This window comes from Alligator sinensis, unplaced genomic scaffold (assembly GCF_000455745.1).
Source record: "Alligator sinensis unplaced genomic scaffold, ASM45574v1 scaffold839_1, whole genome shotgun sequence".
Classification (NCBI taxonomy): Eukaryota; Metazoa; Chordata; order Crocodylia; family Alligatoridae; genus Alligator; species Alligator sinensis.
In genome coordinates this window covers 1,478,372-1,498,755 of record NW_005841885.1, presented here as the reverse complement: position 1 = coordinate 1,498,755, position 20,384 = coordinate 1,478,372, and the positions used below count along the sequence as shown (strand labels likewise).

Here is a 20,384-nt window from a genome sequence, read left to right as displayed (position 1 = left end):
ACTCTTTCCTGCCCAGGGCAGGAGTTTGGACTCAGTGATCTGCTAAGGTCCCTTCCGACCCAAACATCTATGAATCTATATTTTACTATGGGTATTTCCCATGCTTGGTTGGTTGCTCCTCCCCAGCAAACTTGCTGCTACATGTCAGGAAGTTTTTAAGCCTTCCTCAGAGGCATTGGGTGTTGGCTGGGGACTTCAACTGGGGTGTGCCAATGCTCCTGCTGGGATCAATGCCAGAAGTTCTTGGCTAGAAGGTCTTGCCCCTCTGCTCAGAGTCAGGAAGAAATTTTACCCCACAGTCAGACTGATAAGGACTGCAGGGGTTTTTACCTTCCTCTGTAGCAGGGGGTAGGGCCCCTACCTGGGATCTCTCGAGCTTACACTGACATTTCACAGAAGCAGGATGTTGGCTACCATGGTTCCCTGCTTTACCTGCGACAGGTTAGGGTATTATGTCTATGTTGTATCTGGGTTGATGATTACCTTAAGTAGAGTTTAGATTATGGACTGTATGGGGTGGCTTGGATAGGGATGATCCTACTTCACGCAGGGGGTTAGACTAGGCCTCTAGAGATCCCTTCCAGCTCTACTTCCTTCTGATTTTATGAGTCCACTGTTTTCCAACATTAGGTATACACAGGGCATGTTTTCACAGCAGCACTCCTTAACCTGGATGAAGACATGACCTACTAACCATGAAACCTGTGCCTAGCAGGGGACTTGAAGCTTGGTCTCCCAACTCCCAGACCAGCACCCTAATTCATAGACCTTTCTTCCTCCCAATATGTCTAACTTCTCTGATGATTTTCCTCAACGTCACCATCACCTTGCCAGGGAAAGTTCTCCTTGTAACTCAGACAATGTTTTCAGTGTCTGGCTCATTTTAAAAGATCTGCTAAGGCTTCAGTCCATTGAGGAGTTCTGAGAAGCATCCTGTTCTGTGACAGAACAGCTTGAAAGTTGTTTTCTATTTTCCTCTACCCCCAGCTGTTATTAGTAGGAACTTTAATCTGATGTTTGAAGTACGAAGGATTCTGTCAGAGCATGTGTCGTTTGAAATATTCCCTACATCTGCAACCAGGGACATTTTTGCATGAATCCAGGATATTATGAATTTTCTAGTCCTGCTGCTTATTCCCCTACACAGGAGTCAGAAGCCTGTAATGTCCCAGATGGAGCTGACTGCTATGGAGATTATAATAATTTCACAGAGGATTGAGACTGCAGGTGGCAAACAAAGCATCAGAGACACTCCTCACGTAAAGGTCTTTATAACTGAAGAATGCATGGCAAGAATAAAGAAACATATAACACACCAATTTGAACCTTCTGTTTGGGAGAACTGCCAACCCATTTCACATTCATGTTTAAGGGCTTTCATTGGACTTGGGCACATTGTACAAGGAAGGCCAACATCCAGAGAAGATGGAATATACAGCTGGAGGGCAGAACACTAAGAAAAGAGTGAGCCTGGTTGTTGAAGGAAACCTAAAACACCAAGTGAGCAACAGAGAAGGGAAACTAACCAGAAGTGGAATGTAAGAGAATGAACATTGGGGTTAGAAAACTGAGAGGACAGAACAAGTGGGAAGACTGCCTCCCTTGCACACATGCAAGAAACCCACTTCTGTCCTCTGCAAAGGAATGCAATAAGACTGCATTGAGAGCCAGGAGTTCTGGCCTCACAAGATGGGACAGTGACAACACACCATCAATACAGCATTGTTCAGCAGAGAACCTGGGGCATTCAGGGTGAAAACTAGACCCAGTTTCTACAAACTGCTGAAGAATCAGGAGCTGGCAAAGACTGAAAAAAAAATTATTCTCTGTGTGTATGCAAGTAAGTAGGGACAACCTGAGGGACCCCGTAACTCTTGGTTGTTCCCTGCTGCCCAAACATCTTCTAAGTTGATGAAATCACCTTGCCAGACAAGGAGATTTGGAGATCTCATTAAAAACTTGGGTCACCCATAAGAAGCTACTGCAGAGCAATGTGGTCTTTCTTCCATGTTCCTTGTCCCTCATTAAGGCAGGCATAAGGAATGAGCTATAAAAGGGGACTTGCATGGTTTCCAAACCATTTGTTACCAATCCTTAGGACAGTGACTCTCAACCAGGGTGGTGGCCAGGGGTGTCAAGAGAGCCTTTTAAGGGTCATATGGGGCATCATGCACATCCAATGTCAATATTGCAAACACCTACACAATTCACAAGATTCAGAAGTTTGAAATAAAAATCCATATGCTTTAAAACATTCTGACCTGTTGTGGGCCGAGATCTTTGCAACAGAATTGCTCCATTATTTTGTGTAGTCAAAAAATGAGCGAAAGCTAACAGCTATCATTTTCCAAAGGGTGTTTTGAGTCTAACGAGGTTAAAAACTGGTGCCTTAGGGATTAGGCACAAAACATATGATACTCACAAATCAGAACCCTCTGTGATTTTGGCTGCCATAAGACAGACAGGCCTTCATGGCACTTCAGAAGTCTTCGTGGAAAAGCATGAGCTTTATATGCAAAACAATGTACTTCCTTGAACTTACCCTAAGAAGCCACACACAACATTAGTAAAGACCTTGCAATCAGTCTTCCATTGCTAGGCTTGTGGAAGGTACCATGCCAGCTGTTTGAATGTATGTAGTACTGTTGATTTCACACAAAATACTTGTATGGCATTTTTATATTCTTTACTCAAGCTCGCCCCCCCAAAAAAACCCCCAAAAAACAAGATAACAAAACTCTCTCTCTTTTAACCTTGCTCACTACACACCTTGAGACATGGACATGTAACCCAGATAAAAGATCTGCAAGAAGAGAGGGGTTTGCTAGCTGGGGCAGACTAAGGTAATGTATTGGCGTCTAGCATGAGACGAACAAAAGTGTTCCATGCAGCTGATAGCTATAACTAGGCTGTTCCAACTGGCAAAACCACCAAGAATCCTAGATGTTGGGAAGAGGGCGAGGAGCAGAATCCATCTTTGCAAACTGGAGTTCTTCCCATAGGCAATTGACAGCATTTGGCAACAGATATTCTGAAATGCATATCTTCTCCAAAAAATCAGATCCACCAGCCACAGACAGACTATAAACTCCTAGTGTTTTACAGGACCATTGCTGGAAAAGACAGTGCGCCCGCCCGCAAAGAGAAGATTTGAAGTTCTCTTTAAAAATATCTTGTTTCTATACTCATTTTTTTTGACTAGGGGATGGTGCAGGGTTGGGAGTACTTCCACAGAAGAAATTCAGTTGATAGGTCTCATCTGGACACCGTGGCCCAACAACTGCAGATGGTTATGCAGCATGCCCTCATTCAGTTATGGTATGGAGAAGAACTGGGTCAAGGACTGGAACAAAAGGCCTGCGACCCACCAGGACCACAGCGCGCTGGAAAACGGTGTGGTCTAGAACTAGAGTAGCTGGAGCACTGCCGAGAGAGACTTATAGGCAATGAGTCTCAAGCAAGTCTCAGACTAACTTAGCCAACAAGTCAGTGGTTGTTGGTACAGTTCTCAAATCGCTATTTGAGGCATTTGAGGTCTGCAAAGTCATCCTACTATTCTTTGATCCCCGGTCCATATCGTGGCAATTCAGCTCCATCTCAAGCCCTATTATATTGCCACTTCTACTGAAGCCAACAGAATTGACTTTAAATGATCTTTAACCATGAATGAAAACTCCAGTGAAGCTCTGCTGACCTTGCTATGTCAGCTGTGGGTGTGAGAAGGTCACACCCCACAGATAATGCAGTCATGACTGTAAAAGCCCCAGTGTAGAGGCATCTCCACTAGCAGAACAGTGTTTTTGCTATTTGGAGAAGATGGTTTAACTCTAGCAGTAGGGAGGAAATCTCCTTTTGTTGGTAGAGCTGTATCTACACAAGCAGAGCAGCTCTCTGGCACCATAGTTAAAGAGACCCATAATGCAGACTCAGCCTCAGGGCCTTACTGAGCAACACTTGAGTAAGCTTTGTTTCCTTCCTGCTTCTGCTGCCCCCTCAGTCTCTCACACACACTCCCCTATCAAGTTTGGTTTCAGCAGCTGTAAGCTACACAAAAGGAACCACTGAAAATCTTTATGGAGGAAATAATATGCAATTTTCTAGCTGAACACCTTTTAAAATGTAATGACAGAAAATAAAATCCTGCATCTGTGCTCGGCAATAACAATCTGTATGCGCACGGTAACAACATGACACTTGGAATAAGCAAGATCCAGACAAAAAGAGAGCTTACCCAGGCGTCCAAATCCGCAGGCTTGGAATAAAGAGAGTGTGAGAGAGAAGGGGAAGGAAAGAGGAAAAAAGAAAAATCAGTGATTTATGGAGGTTGCCTGCTGCTGCACAATATAGCTTTTAATATGACAAGTTCAGCAAAGTTCCTTTAAAATGATGAGCATTTTAACAGTATGGCTATGTGCCCGTGTGTCCATGTGTGTCCGTGTGTCACACTGTTGTAATGTCCACATATAGAGCCAATGCTGGACAGAGACATTCGAAGCATCTGGGTTCATGGCGTTATGCAAAAATACTGCACAATGCTGGAGACAGCACCATCAGCAACAAAACATAAAGAATGCAGTTGAGACCAGGGGTACCCTACAGTGCCAAACATTTATCCAGCTGCTCTGAGAAGAGGAGCCATCTCCTGTACAAGGTCAATTTTACCTACCCTAAGGTGGTATGGCTGCAATGGGGACTTCCTCACTGAAAGCTTCTTGATTGATCAGCTCTCCAATCAAGTCCCCTTTCACAACCAGGCCAATACACCTACAGTGTAGGCCTGAACTTGAGGCCAGATCTAAGCTGCCTTCCCTCCCTCTTTTGTTCAGGAAGCTGATTTAAGGGCTCCCAGGTAGGAAATGCACAGAGCATGGGAGTGCCAGTATCTCCTCTTACACGCTCTGCTGCTGTCAGGTTATTGTTTAAGTCAAAAATAATAAGTACAGTAGCAAGTACAAGATGATAAACCTTTCTTGCCCATAAACACCTAAGTCTGAAGCCAGGGTGTTTATGAGGCAGCCAAAGCGCTCATTCATTGTGGAGGGCTGCTGTGCCCCCCCTTCTTCTCCAGGCTATGTTCAAATAGGCAGCCCATTCTTTAAGTGGGACCTTTGGACAGACTGCCCTTTTATTTATTTATTTTAAATCACAATTATTTATTTGAGGGGGGCTGGCAAAGTGGGACAAACGCTCTCATTGATTGTAGTTCAGTGCCAGAGGGAACAGACGGCAGAGTGCAAGGGGTTTATGGGAGTTGCAATCATTTGAACGGCACAGAGCAGTTACCTGAGATTACTGAAGGATGATACGCAATTAGCTGTGTATGTTGTCTGTCCCCACCCTTTGTAACAGCCAAGAGGGGTGGAACTGAAGACAGACAAACAGACAGACAGGAAGGAATATATATAGTACAAGTGGCTGAAGCCAATTCCCTCCTTTCTGCATCACCACCAAGTCTCCAGCAAGCCAACACCCACCAACAACTGAGCTTGACAGAAGCCTGGTTTGAATAAACTCTCTCTTTCCTGGTATCTACAGATGAGACAATGTGTTGGGGTTTTTTGTTTTTGTGCTGTTGTTTTTTTAAATAGTCCAAGACTCAAGAGAGCATCTCATCTCATTGGATGGATAGAAAGGAGCGAGTGTACGGCTGTTTGTAGCACATTTAATTAGAGATGCCACATACAGGTAGCTTTTTGCAGGATCTACATCAGTCATTCACAGCGCACTTACATCATTACCTGCTATGCTCCTAGCATGTGTTTTGTCACGCAAACATCTGCACACAAACAGGTACTCACTCACTCCCTTTTGGACAGTCTCTGCAGAAATGCAAAGTAATGAGAATGAATTTACCCTCCCACCCTCCAGGCAGCTTCTCCGCACCAAGTTTGAGACAATTTTCCACTGCTCTTGCCCATGCCAAACCTGCTCTGCAGCTACAGTGTTTTGTTTCCAAAGGTTTAAATCTGCCACCTTTTGTAAAGTGAAAAATCACTAAGAGTCACTGAATGGAAAAAAGTTTTATGAACAGATTTAAAATATAAAACTTAGATTCCTCCTTTAACTGTACAGGGTGCAAAAGTTTGCTACCAAAACAGGCACCACAGCAATATCAATATCACCTTATACTGGGTAGCCACATGGAAAAGAACAGTGCCCATTTGGATTTTGGCTTTATTCAGGAACTAGGCAAATAAAGGCATGCATGTCCAGAAAGTTCAGGTGAGCCAGAGATGGCATGCTAGGCTAGGAGCAGTGTCTCAAGTATCTTGCAAAAGTTTCTTGGTCCACTGTACTGTTCACTTGTATTACATTTTTGGCTTTTCATTTTCCCCACACCAGCAAACATAGTCACACATACATGCGTTACCAGAAGTTTTCGCACCTATCCAGACTATGACAGGTAACACTCAGTTTAAGTTTTACTATCTGTCTGACACCATGCTACAATATGGCTGGCACTCAAAAAGTGGGCTAGGTTGGTGCCTGTGCACTGTACCAATCTGGATGGAATCAACAGTTGCCCAGGGAAACTCCAGATGTTATTTTTAAGGAAGGTCATACATCCAACTCCAAGGGCAGCCAAGGTCGCAACAAAAACCTTGACTCTTGGGCTAGACATTTCCTACTTAGGGAGTCAGCAGGAAAATGGATATAATAGTTACAAGGCATTGCCAGTGTCAGAAGAGGGAAAGGGAGAAGTGGGAATAAGAGAAGCTACAAAAATCTTGGCCAAATATGACATGACAGAAACCTCAACGCAGGGAACACAACAGGTTCACAACACACAAATCAGCTGTATTAACAACTTGGGGATAGGCACACTACAGTCTGAGGGGTTATGGCATACGATGTGCTGGCATCCCGATGGCCAGGCTTCATCTTCTGAACCAGCAAAGAGCAAGTTTTCTTCAAAGAGAAAAATCTGGAGCCCAAAACATCTTCATGATGACTGGTATTAGAGAGCCTTAAGAGCACAAGTAGACCCTCATTACCCACATATCTGTTGTCTCATGCTCCCAGCCCCTTAAACACTTCCACTTTAACAGAAAACTGAAGCAGCATCAGTATTAAACATAATAAGAGGCAGATATTGTTGCCAGCCAACAGAGAAGGAGCAGGGAGAGGGAGAGGGAGAGAGAGAGAGAGAGAGAGAGAGAGAGCGGCAACTGAGCTGTGATCAATTTTAAGGAAAGGCTCAGATGAAATTGCCCAAGTCTAATGTATACCAAACATATACAATTTTATAAACATGGAAGATAGAAAGTAGCAGTAAAAGCCTCTGCCCCTTTATGATTCAGGGACAACAGCAGCTCTAATGCTTATAGCATTGCTGCAAATGAGTTGGTGATGCCTACTGTTGATAGTTTTCATTTAAAATGGAGAGAGAGAAATCTATTTTACAAAATCCAAAGTAAACCAGCTGCTTTCTTTGCTTACTTTAACACTTCCCCCTCACCCCACATTCTCCCCTCCCCACCATCCCCCTGATACACACTTACAGAGCTCTCATTACTCAGACTGCCAATACGCAAGGCATTGAATGCCTCCCCTATGGAAAGCTTATGGAGAGAGTATAGGCTCTCCAGAGACAAATGCTCAAAATATTTAAGGTCTGACAGCAAACAAGGCAAAAACTAATCTGTTTAAGCCTTCATTTCTCCTCCCAAGTTCCTCTTAGGCAAATGCAGTTCTAAGGTTCCTGAGCTCACCCAGAAGAACAGAAGCCAGCTGTTGAAGGACACGAGGTTCTACCTCAATTGCACCTTACCTTTTCCAAATTAGATTTGCTCAGCCTACAAGTGAATAGGCTTTTTCCCCACCCAAGGAGCCAATCCTATGAACCTATCAGCTCCTTAATTATTTCTGGTTTGTGCCTCATCAGTCTAGGACTTTGCCTACCTAACAACTTGACCCGCTGGGATATCACTGGGGAGGAGGATGGGTGGTGGTAGTAGTGGCCCCACACACCTATCCTCAGCTCAGTTCACATAGGTGGAGTAGAAAAGGTGAGGGGACCAGTTTCTCTCAAGCCACTCGGAGCACAGAGATACCCACATTTGAATGGAACGCTACAGATGGATTATTATATCGAAACCCTACCAATGCTATATGAAATTCATAGTGCACCTGTAATCAACACACCTGCCTCTGGGCAGCATAAAATGATCAATGCATAGGGCCAGGAAAGAGCATTCTCTACCCCACTGCACAGCACAACACAATCATAGGGATGAATGGGAAACTTTCATCTGCCCCTGAAAACATCAGCAACTGCTGGCAACAGAATACTGTAGTAGATGGTCCATTGGACTAATCCAGTACAACAAATTCTGCCAAAGCAGCTGTCACAAGATTGGAAATCTAATTTCTATTCATTTAAGAAGCTTCTCTTAAACTCTCTTTTCTCTAAAGGGAATGAAGTCAGCTTTGAGGCTTTTTTTTTTAATATGGGCAAAAAATGGTCTTATTAGCTATATGCTTGGGTAAGGAAATCCTTTAAAGTTTTCAGAGATCGCAGTCACGTATCTGCTTCGTCTCCCTGCAGAAGTATCCCATCTCCATGCAAGGTCATTTTGCAAATGAAGACTCAATGGTCCAGTTTCCAACATCATAGAAGGGATTTTTGACAAGGCCAGACACTTGCACATGTTACTGTATATTCTATACTCTCACTCAGACATACATAGAACATACCTTAACCAGCAGTACACTCACGGTATCTTCCAGTTTCTGCACTAGAGCCTAATAAAACACTTGAATGTGTGAGAAAGCCATGAAGACAATCAAGGAAAAGACTTGGCATTAACCAATTGCCTTCTAAATCCCGCTGGGAAGAAACAAGATAGATATACATGGACATAGGGGATACACCATCTTTCTGAGCTGCCTCAGAACCTGAAATGAGGTGGGTTAAAGCAAGGTAAAATGGAGACAGAAGCTTTGAGCTAGAGATAATAAGGACTACCTGGAAGAGGAAAAAGGACTGTGTATCGAGATGACTTGACTGCAGAATCCTTCGCTTCCACGATCATTCAGTAAAAACAAACAGGCAGTGTGTAAATTCCCCCACCTATGGTTCTGTTAAAGCACCTCAGTCTTGGCCCAAAGCACCCACATCACACTAATCCTTTTCCTGCTAGGAAAAAGCTGCCAAATTAGGTTATGGTTTTGAGCTACAGAAAAATGTCCACTAAGGACTTGATTCTCACTTCTGGAGGCTTTGCTTCCAACTGTGCATTCTAAATAGCGAGTCTGCTGGTTCTTGGCTAAATGCACTATTCACCCCCCACAAGCCTCCGATCAGAGATAATGCTGCAAGGTAGCATCTTTTAATGAAGGCTGAGTACATCATAATAAAGCCATCTGTAAAAAGAAGGAACAGAGGATGGGCAAGGAAGAGGTTTTCAGGCTCTGGAACTATATTCTTTTATTTTTACACTGCAGTCTCCACGGCACGGCTGTATCAAGAGAAACTTGCAAATATATGTCACTGCCAGCAAAATTTTGATTTCCATTTGATAGCACAATTTGCAAACAGCAGTTTTCCATGTCGTGCAAGTGCTTAACATTTGTAATAGCTACAAGAATTCAATGCTGATTTACATTCATTGGGCAATGCACAGATTTTTCCTACGTGCACTATGAAATGCTGGGGTTTACAGGAAGGCATCTCAGAAAGCTCATGAGGTAGGGATGGGTAGAGTTGTCACCATTAACTTCTACAAGGAACAAAAGCAGGGAGTTACAGTTGTAAATGAGGAATGGGCTGTTGGCTAAGTTTAGCAGCAGGAAAACTGGTTTCGCTCTCAGGTCCAAGTGGTGTGCAATTAAAACTTTCATGGGCTGTCATGACCTAAGAAACTGCAGTAATATTTATCCCCAGGATGAGTCAAGTTTATTTGTTATAACTTTGACAATGGGCCCAAGCCCATCAGGAATTGCAAGCACCCCTCGCCCCCCAAGTTAGAGGTAAATGTACAACACTAAATGTACAACAACTAATTCCATGGGTCAAATCATGAGAAAACAAGAAAACGAGTACAGATTATAGGTTAATAAATAGGATGCCACAAGAGGACACCGAGCAGAGAACTCCACCTAGTGCCCACTGCCCCTTACATACATCTAGAGGAGCCTGTGGGCATCATCCAGTGAACTCTGTCTGAAGGCATGCACAGAAAACAGATAGAAAGGCAGCCCACAGTTGCCCAGGTTCCCTCCAGCCAGCACTTCCTGATCTCCTAGGATCTTTTAAGTGAACAATGTTTATGATTGAGCTTTTAAAATACATAAAGTTCTAAAACTTAGCCGTGTAGACCAGATAGAATCAAGAGTCTTGATTCTATGGGATTCAATATGTAGGGAATCAATCCAGCTCTGAATACTGGGTAAATTTCAAATCAAATCCCAACATCTATTATAGCAGGTACTATTTATAAAACATACCTGCACACCGTTTGCTCTCTAATTATAGCTGAAGCATAATCATTTACTTTCCATGAGATGCTTTTGTACCTTACCGCTCCTAATAAAGAGAGTCAATAAAAGCCATTTCAAGAACCTGTTGATTGATTTATTGATTGAATAAAGTTCACCAGTGCAGTAGATTATTAATAGCCAAACCGGAAAATGACTTCACATATGCCATTGGAGAGCCTATATCAGAAGAGGGTCTTGCAAGTTAAGCAGAGGTTTACTTAACAATAAGTCTGATATGAACAGATCTGATGTGATGAAACCCTTAACTCTGTTCCGCATTTGCTAATCTGGTCAGTCAACTAATGTCACAAAGTCAGGGTTTGAGTCTGCCACTGGATTCTGCATTAAAAGTGGAAATAATGGGGGGGTGGGGAGGCTAGCTCAGCTCCATGTTAACTGGAAACAAACTGGAGAAAGAAGGATGAAAGAAAGCAGTCCTGCCAATGCCACACAAGAGTGTGAGACAGGAACGGAAGCAGAATTTTGCATCTAAGTGAAGCTGTCAGGTAGGAAGCAGCGAGGGGCAACACGTTCGATTCTCCAGTGTTAGGAGTTCATGCAGAGCAGTCTGCATGTTGAAAACAGGCCAAAGAAGCTTTCAAAGAGCACAGATTGCTGTAGCCCAGGTTCTCACACTTCTCCAGCAACCCAAAGCTAGCAGCACGGGGCCCACATAGACTTTTGACCGATAGAAATGAGCTTTATGTTAATAAAGGTAACCCAACACTCTCCATCACTTTCCCACACTGTCTCCATCTACCCTCACAGGAAGGGGGTGGAAGATGGACACATCTTGTAGAGTCAAGTCAACAAACCTTGGGCTGTAGTGAACCAAACTCCAAGCGCGAGGAACCCTTGAGGAAAATGCTCTCCAGGCAGCCTGCTCACATGTCTGCTTAGGTAAGGGTGTGGGGAGAGAGCTAAGCTACAGTGCAAATAAGAGTGGCGTGTGGAAAGCTCTGTCAGGATGGCGCTGGGAGCTATCACTTTTCAGGCTGCCATGCAGCAGACAGCACATCAAGTTCTTTCACTGCTACACTTAAACATTCATTATGAAAGAAAGGAGCTTTCACTCAGCCATAAGAAACTATTGTACCTTGGTCACAAGCTTCATAAGCTTGATTTTTTTGTCATCTTCCCTGTAACATTACATTTGCCTCTAAAATAGAGAAGAGAGATGAGGCACATGAAAGACTCCCGACTGGCTTAGCCTTGGCTCATTAGCAACTGGAAGTTGTTACCACTGGACAATTGTTTAGTGACTGGAACAAACACACACAGCTCCTTCTCAACACAGGGGGGTACCATTCAGTATAATGCCAATGGTGACCCTTACTGATCAGTGGCTTGTCTTTGCCAGGTGATTCAACCATGTTTCAAACACCATTTATAATGAGTTAGGTGAATACAATGTAGACAGCACTGAACACAACCTGTCCTTACCTACGCTGACCAGATGGCCGTCAGCATTGTCTCCGCTAACTCAGTTGCTAGGTATCAAGTTTAAATAGGATTCATTTGTCTAGTGGAGGAAAGCCAGCAGCTGAGCAACCTTCTCATAGACGTGGTTTCCTGGGAGGCTGAGTTCAAGAACATGGGTAGGGCTGGGAAGAAAGGGAAAAGCTTGTACTCTCACCACCATGTCTACAAAAGTACTTATACCACTTACAACCCAGAATCCTCTATATCAGGGTGACATTGATGAGAAACAGGAATTTAATGTCCAGAGATGTCAGTGACTTCCCCCTCCCATCCACTAGCATGACATTAATGTGGGGGAGAGAGGGGAATTCTCAGGTGTAGACAATCAAGGAAGCTAATGAAAGATTGCAAATTTGGTTTTGGGGAAAACAATCTGCTAATTAGCAAGGATCCCTGGTTCTCCATACAAAGTGTCTTTGGAACTGAATGCCAGACTTATCAAAATAACCTTTAAAAATAAAAGGGTTTAAAGGATTATTTGCCTCATAACAGCCTCCCTTCCCTTAATATACATGATCAAAAGCAAAACCCATTCTGAAAGAAGAAAAGCAACACTCCAACATCCCATTTCTATTTAGTTCTGGAATATCCTCCCCAGAAAAGACCTGAAAACTCCTCATCTTCGAAGATCAAGCTTTCCCTCTCATTAGCACCACCCTCACGTTTTCGTGAGCTGTGGTCATATAAACCCTTTGCACCTTTTCACTCTATTGAATCAATCTCCCCTGGCAACTTCTGGTGTGGTACTAGGCTCTCCCCCTCCCTCTGGCTCTTCTTCCCTCACTAATTCCGTGCTCAGAACTGTGAAGCACAAAATTAGACATTTCAAATTAAGCAGAGAGAGAGGGAGAGAGAGAGAAAATGAGAGAACCTTATTAAATCAACATTAGCATCAGAGCATCTTTAAAAGAGAAACTCAATTGCAAAATATTACTTGCCTCTGTAAAACCTTTTATGTGGACAGAAATGACAGAGACGAGCAGCAGCTTCACTCTTCCTCCTTTCCATCCACTGCTCCTCTCCACACTGGTCACAATGCTTGAGCAATGATAGCAAGATACTTTCCACTCCACAGTCCCAAAGGTAGCAGAGCTTGCCTTGAGCTTACAAGAGTTGGAATTACCAGGCAGCAAGGCCACTGCTGAGCAGCGTCTGTCACAATGTGACACCTCAGCCTTTTCTAGTTTTTCAAAACATACCATGCACAGAGAAGTGGATTCCTTGTTCCTTAAGGGAAAGTCAAAGTCAATGGCAGCAATAAAAGTTTTACTCCCTACAAACCAGAACACAACCAAGGTATTACACATGCACAGTAAGGCAAAGAAACCAAGCCTGTAAGTAGAACCTGCAACAGAGAGAATATTGCTGTTATAGCTGATGGCAGTCTAAATATTCGGTTCAAAACGGCTAAACATTTCCCAGCCAGGTAGGTTCAGCCTGCCTTCTCTTCAAAAGAATTCAGATGAGTTTGATACAGTTCACTGTCTACTGGATGATCAAAGGCCTTAAAATCTTGTTGCTCTACGTAGCTTTTCAAGTTCTCATGACTTTTTCATAACAGAGTGGACGTTTCCCCAGCGTCACAAGATCAAATTTACATGGCCTAAGCTGGTGTGTAGTACTCTGTGCAGCACTTGTCTAACCCTTCCCCAACCCTCTCAGGTTGGTGGTATTTCATCAGTGATGTATGTAAATATTTGAGAAGTGCTTGGTTAAAGAGGGTGTTATAGAAACCTACATCATACTAAGAACTTTTTAATTCACAATACTAAGAGTAGACATGTTTTTCCACAGAGTAGGTCAAGGAAGTGTTTAGCTAATGTTTAGTTAGAATCTTTTGTGCTATTGTGGAGTCTAGCAGTCAAGACTCAATTTCCTGGAATGCCCAATCACTTCCTGTGCAATTTGGGGTATTAAAAAAAAAAAAAAAAAAAAGGGCTAGAAAAATTAATTACAAAAGTGTATCACTATCCTACAGGAGTAGAGGCAGTACTGTAGCATATTACTGCCCTAGTACAAAACACAAGACATCTGATAAAAAGGCACTGGAAAAGAGATCTCCCCAAATAGGCATAGTTCTGACAATGCCACCTAACTGGACAGATCTCTGTGATCAGGGTGACCATAAACAGATTTACCAGTATTTATTCTAGCAGCCCCGGGACTTCACTGTACAGTACCAAGTACTACAAAGCTTAGTCTAGTCTCTTCTCCAAAGAGCTCACATTAGGTAAAAATGCAACAAGAATAACAAACAACAGGAAACACTGAGGACAAAAGAAATGGAAACATTTACCTATAAACACAGAATAAGTTTGCTTAAGGAAATCGTCTCCCCAACATCCAGATTCCTTCCGAAGGGTCCTCAGAGGGCCACAGTGGCAGTACAAGAGTGGCTAAGGTGTTCTGTATTGGAAGGATCTGAACAAGGTGAGCAATTCATCATTGCACTATAAAGCTAAAGTATCAGGGAAGCAAGAGAACTAACCCATTTATCTAGTGGAGCATTGAGCTTTCCAGCTTGAGGCTGTTCAATTCGCCCCACAAACCCAATGAGAGGGTCTTTTTACACAAATCCATTATACACCCACTACATGCACAAAAATGAATCAAGGGAGTGCAGCACTACGCACAAAAGAAAACCATTTTGTTTCATCCCTCTCTACCCTGAGTTGCTTTCCCTAGAGGTCTGCTGAATTAAATCTCTCCTGTTTACAGGAATATAGGGTTGGAATGGATCCTTTGGGTTAAAATCTAGTCACCCTACTCTTGCAAGGAACCACTTCAATGACTTTCATAAGCCAAAAAAGTGCCCATCACTACCCAAGCACTGAATGCAAGGGCCACAATTTTCCAGACATTATGGGATTCATTCTACAAATGGGGAACAATTCTCTCATACACAAATATGGAGCATCGCCAAGCTGAAAAAGCATCATCAATTTAGCTTACAATCATTGCTGGTAATTCAGGGCCTTTACAAGGTAATGGTGAACTCCTATGGTATTTGCATGGTCAGTGTTTCCAGCTCTTCAGTCAAGGTCCTAGCTCTACAGGCTTTTCAGGGCAAGAGTCCATTTCCACTACCAAAGAAATGAAGTGCTAGAAGGATGGCAAAAACTGGAAATCACCTCTTTTGTGGAGATCTCATCTTCCTGCTCTACCTTATGTGGACTATAATTATCAGTTATCAATTAGATAACTTAGCAGAAACCAACCCCCTCCGAGAAAGCAATAAAGTAACATATATGTATTTATAAGCTTGCTTGTAACAGAAGGCATGAGAGAACTTTAAAAAAATTACAATTAAAACCAAAATAAAATAATAAAAAACCCCACACATGCACCTAGCCATCAGATGGGTCATAAAGGAAGGGGGTAGAGGAGGGAGCCTGAAATTACTTGCCCAGATCCACAGAAAATAAGGGGAAGAGTCAGGATTAAATGTTGAGGTCCTACCTCCTAGGCATAAACTTTTACAACTGCTAGATCACATCATGTCTTTGTTCCCCAAATGCAAGAACCCAACTGCAGAGGAAATCAGTTTTTCAGTCTGGTCTGGTGGACTTCACATATCTGTTCAGATAGCTTTTGAAGGGGGGCGGGGGCCAGGGGAACTCTGTTGCAAGACCTCAGCTGGTAAGAACCGGCCTCCCATCACCTTGCAATACCATAATTGGCAGATCTATTTGGATCAATCCTGGGTACAATGGAAAAAAAAAAAGTTACAGACTTTGAAAGTAGAGGCAGAAGCAGGAGTTGCAAGTAAAGACTGAAAAAGGATTTGAATCACCAAGGCTCACACAGCAGCAGTGAATGACAGTGGGCCATCAACTCATCCAAGTAACCAGTACAGCCCAAACCCATTAGCTCAATCTAGGTGCCAGTCTAACTACTGTTGTCCATGAAGGAAATTCTAATTCTGAGCACTGAAAGAGAGGACCCTTGAGAAAGGCAAAGACAAAGTAAAAGAAGAGGGGGCAGGACAAACACAGTACAATACAAGGAGTCACACTGGGGGTTTGCTTTCAATATTAACACTTGGCTGCAGCACTCAGACCACCTCTGAGACACTAGCAAAATGGGCCCCTCCTGTCATCATTCTGTTCTTCACGCAGCAAATCGGGAATTAATGTTCATGGGTTCTGATGAGTGACATAATTGCAATTTAAAAAGGGCAATTAATCATCAGCCGTGCTGCTGGCTGCTTTGTCAGGCTGGGATCCTTTCCCTCCGCACCTGCCAACACACACACACACACACACACGCACGTCAAGTCAAAAAACAAAACAAGACCACAGTGCTGCCTTTTCTCTCCCCATCCCTACCCCCTGGATTCTTTTCTCTCATCCCTTGCCATGCTCCACTTCTCATGTCATGTACACTGAAAGTGCACACACAAACCTTCCACAAATCCCCATCTGGATTACATCCATCCTTCCTCCCCATCTGCTCTTCCTTGATGCCCAACCAGTCCTTCTGCCATTTGGGTAGAGAACGTTCTCTCAATATGTTGCTTCCCAGATGCCAACTGAGGCATTCAAGAAACAATGGGCCCTGGCACCTCTGTTTTCATCCCTGTGTGACCACAATATTTAAGAGCGTCATCCAGCCCACCTTCATGTGGAAAGCCTATGCAACACTTTTAGGTCACAGTAGGTTTCTGCAAGTAGAAAGCATTGTTCAGATGAAGGATCCAGATAGGAAAGGGTGAACAGCAGCCTTCACAGAGTCAGCTTTCGACAAATATCTGGCAAGACTGCTGCGTTTACATTGCAGTTAATGTCCGTTTTGCACTATGCCTCATGCTTTTATAGGAGGGTTTTGCAGCATGCTCTGAAAGAGATCCAATTCTAGGATTAGTTCTGCCACCTCTGGAAGTCAATTCCAGAGCTGAACCACTATCACCAGATGTGGAGGGGATTTCAGCAGCCAGTATTTAAGAGAAAAGGCTATTTCATAGTTGGTTTTAAGCTCAGCACTGGGATCAGAGGGGGAAAAAAGTTCTGGCAAAGCTTTCTTATCATAACTATTTTAATAAGTAGAGCACTAATTCCCCTCCCCTACAAGGGTGAATTCCTGAAAGAATTTCCCCTCACTGGAAGAGGAAGAACAGAAGACTCATGAAATCCACCATGCCACACATCATGAAGACTCAATTCACCTGGGAAGTACCTTAGTACTGTAGTAAAAGGCACTACAGAAAGTCTTAAGATCAACAAATTTAGAGATGTATAAACATGAGTTGTTACCTTGAACAACATAGAGAAGAATAGCCCCCAAGCCAAAGAGGCTGTGTTACAAATCACCTGAGCCAACTGAAGAGCCTGCATTAAGACATGCATCTATGATCCTAGCTGACAGCAGTGGATATATGCCGTAGACTGGGGTGGGCAAAATGTGGCCCAGGGGCTGGATGTGGCCCGCCAAGCCATTCTATCTGGCCCGCGGGGCCCCTAAAAATTTAGAAAATAAATATTAATCTGCCCTGGGCTACCTGTCATGTGGCCCTCGATGGCTTGCCAAAATTCAGTAAGCGGCCCTCTGCCCAAAATAATTGCGTGTCCCTGCCGTAGTGGGATATGCATCGCAATACAGGCTAAACAAGATTTCCCCAATCACCTATAATTGGTGTCAAAAACTGATCGGTATCCATTTCAATAGAAGGACAGGATTTGTTCTTAGATAAGGAAATACTTCTGTCGCACTACAAAAGTTGAAGAAGGGTGTATGTGTATATCCCCTGGAGCATTGCAAAAATGGCATAAGCACTATAAAAAGTGTTCTTCTCTGTAGTGCCCCATGTTACATGTGTCCTGTTAAGAGTCAAGTCAGGATAGAAACTGGCTTGCAACTGTACTCTACACCAGTGTCTCCCAACCTTTTCCAGCTCAAGACACTCTTACATTAATAAAAATCTTCCACAGCACACCTGTTAAGGCATTCCCCATCTCAATACTTATGAGCTCATTATAACTCATTGCCACAGCAAAATCCCATGGCACAGCTGTTCAGAAGCTTGCGAACTGTGCGTCCCCCACAGCCAACACGCGCAATAGATGAATTTCCTTCTGCTTGGCTGGTTCTCCTTCTCCCCCATAGCCAACACATGCACGAGTCTTCTGTGAATACCTCATCAACGCAGCCTATTCGTTAGCACTAGGTGGCTGGAGAACTTTCTTCTCATTATCCCAAAATTCTTGTGGCACACCAGAGAGCTCTTCACGGCACACCGGTTAAGAAGCACTGCTCTACACATCCTGATCAAGACCCAAAGGAAAGATAGTTGTTAGAAAAGGCCAGCAGGTGGCACCACAAAAATTAAAATGCATATTTAATTGCTGGTGTGTGACAAGAAAGAAAGTCTCTCATCGTCACCTCAATACCAGGAATCTCTATTCTACAAAAGGTCTGAGCTGGGTAGGACAGGAACAGTGGCAGCTCCATCCTTGCTTGGTCTCTTGAAGTTCTCTCCCACAGGAATTTGGTGGCTGAGCTATCTTTTTGGCCTGCTAGGCCAAATGAAATCACAGGAACAAGATGACAGTACACTGTTAGCCAACTATTCCTTTGCAGCAGAGGCCACAGAACCTTTAGAGCTTCTGGAAGACAAGGGATGTTCAACCAGCCACTTCCAAAAAGGGCATGGAAAAATTCACACCTAGGCACAGTGACAGCATACTGCACTGCATTCTCCCACCACCGCCACTACAGGTTAGATCCTCAGTGACAAGTGTCTTAGGTCCCACCAGCTATCACTGAGGCAACTGATACTGAATACTTTTCACAAGCCTCTAATATCATCCATTTAAAAATACAAGCTGTACAAATACTGTTGAAACAAACCCCACAACCTCTCATAATTGTTTGAGGAGAAAATGCACAGAGATAAAGTAACTTTCCCCAGCTACACAGTGAGTGGCAAACCCAGGAATTCAACCAAAATAAGAGTGGCTCCTAGGCCAAAGTCTTAACCAAAAGACTTTCCTTCTTCCCCAGAAAAAGTATCCACACAAGCTCAAAGGCCCTACCTCAGACTCACTATAGCTAGCTCCACAAGTAGTCAAGTCCTTCCAGGCCATTAAAGATATTGGGAAAAAGGAAATAAGTTGAGACAATAGATTTTGGGAGGTACAATTTCCCCCACATGCACCAATAGCATGCCTTATTTTCATCCATTATTGGGACAACGAACAAGCTGCTTCACTTCACTGCTGTCTCTCCATTGCCTGTCATACTATAAGGATTCCTCTGCAATCTACATTTCCCATCATTCCTCTTCACACAGATGATGTGGGGGTTTGGGCACCATGTGATCTCCTCCCAGCAGATCCTCAAATTACTTTCCAATGCTAGGACTCTTGCCTTGGTCACTGTCTTTCTGTTAATTCAGGGGTCGGCAACATTTTTGGGCAGAGTGGTAAAAACACCCGTAACCTCAACTTGTAAGATGTTGGCATGCCAGGGGGGAGCAGAGAAGCCCAATCCTTGTTGTGGCACTGCCACCCCAGCCCCTTCCCTACCATCTGCCCCAAGGCACATCCACCAAACAAAGTTCTGTCGTGTGCCATGTTCTGGCATCCGTGCCGGGGGGTTGCCTACCCCCATGTTACTTGCAAATGAGACTTCCCATCCACCAAATGAGCTGCTTCTTAACAGAGGAGAGAGGACGCTGTTAAGCACCGTCAGGTGTTTACATCCAGAAGACAAGTGTAGAGCAATGGAGCAAGAAGCTTATAACTAAATGGGATTTCCTGCAGGTCAGCATGAACTGCAACACACAAAGGGACTGGGCAGGGTCCCCAAAGGATTTTAATAGGCAACACCACGCTCTAGAGGTGCACTGATATAAAAATCGGTCCATATTGTATTGGCAACAATAAAAGGAAAATCAACATTATTGGCAATTGACTTTTTTTGGCTCATGTGGCCAATAATATCGCCGATAAATGCCACGTACATGAACGCAGCTGCAGTATGCACCCAGCCAGCCCGGCAGCTTGGAGAGCAGCATACAGCTGGTAAGTCTCTTGCAGAGAAGGAGCGTGGAGGGAAAGGGGAGGCAGATCAAAGCCCCCTGTGGTGAAGGAGGGAGTGGGGCTGGGGATAGGGAAGGGGCTGCCCAGCCAACGTGGAGCACAGTGCAGGAGAGAGCTGCAAGTGGCTGGTCCAGGGCTCTCCGCGCACAGATCTGGTCGGAGGACATATCCCCCATGCCTCCCCCAAGGGTGCACGCAGAAGCCACTCTCCCCCCCACCCCATGCCCCTTGGGTGAGCTGCTCACAGCTCTGTCCTGCACCCCGCCCCAGCGGGACAGCACTGCTCCAGCCCCACTCCTACACTAGACTTACCAGCCCGATGCTCATCTCCAAGCTGCTGGGTTGCACTCCTAGCCACATGCATGCTGTGGCTGTGCGCCT

The 20,384-nt window shown here is 44.0% G+C and overlaps 1 protein-coding gene across 4 annotated transcripts in view; it reads right to left on the bottom strand.

The window, feature by feature from the left end:
• CHCHD6 (coiled-coil-helix-coiled-coil-helix domain containing 6) overlaps positions 1-20,384 on the bottom strand; it is a 145,437-nt gene that overhangs the window by 101,601 nt on the left and 23,452 nt on the right. For 2 of the 4 annotated variants that reach the window (XM_025196850.1, XM_025196852.1), the window contains exon 5: positions 4,232-4,252. The exons of the other annotated variants lie outside the window; for them this stretch is intronic. In XM_025196850.1, the coding sequence (XP_025052635.1) occupies positions 4,232-4,252 (21 nt within the window). The remainder of the gene's footprint in view (positions 1-4,231; positions 4,253-20,384) is intronic. 4 annotated transcript variants of the gene reach the window in all.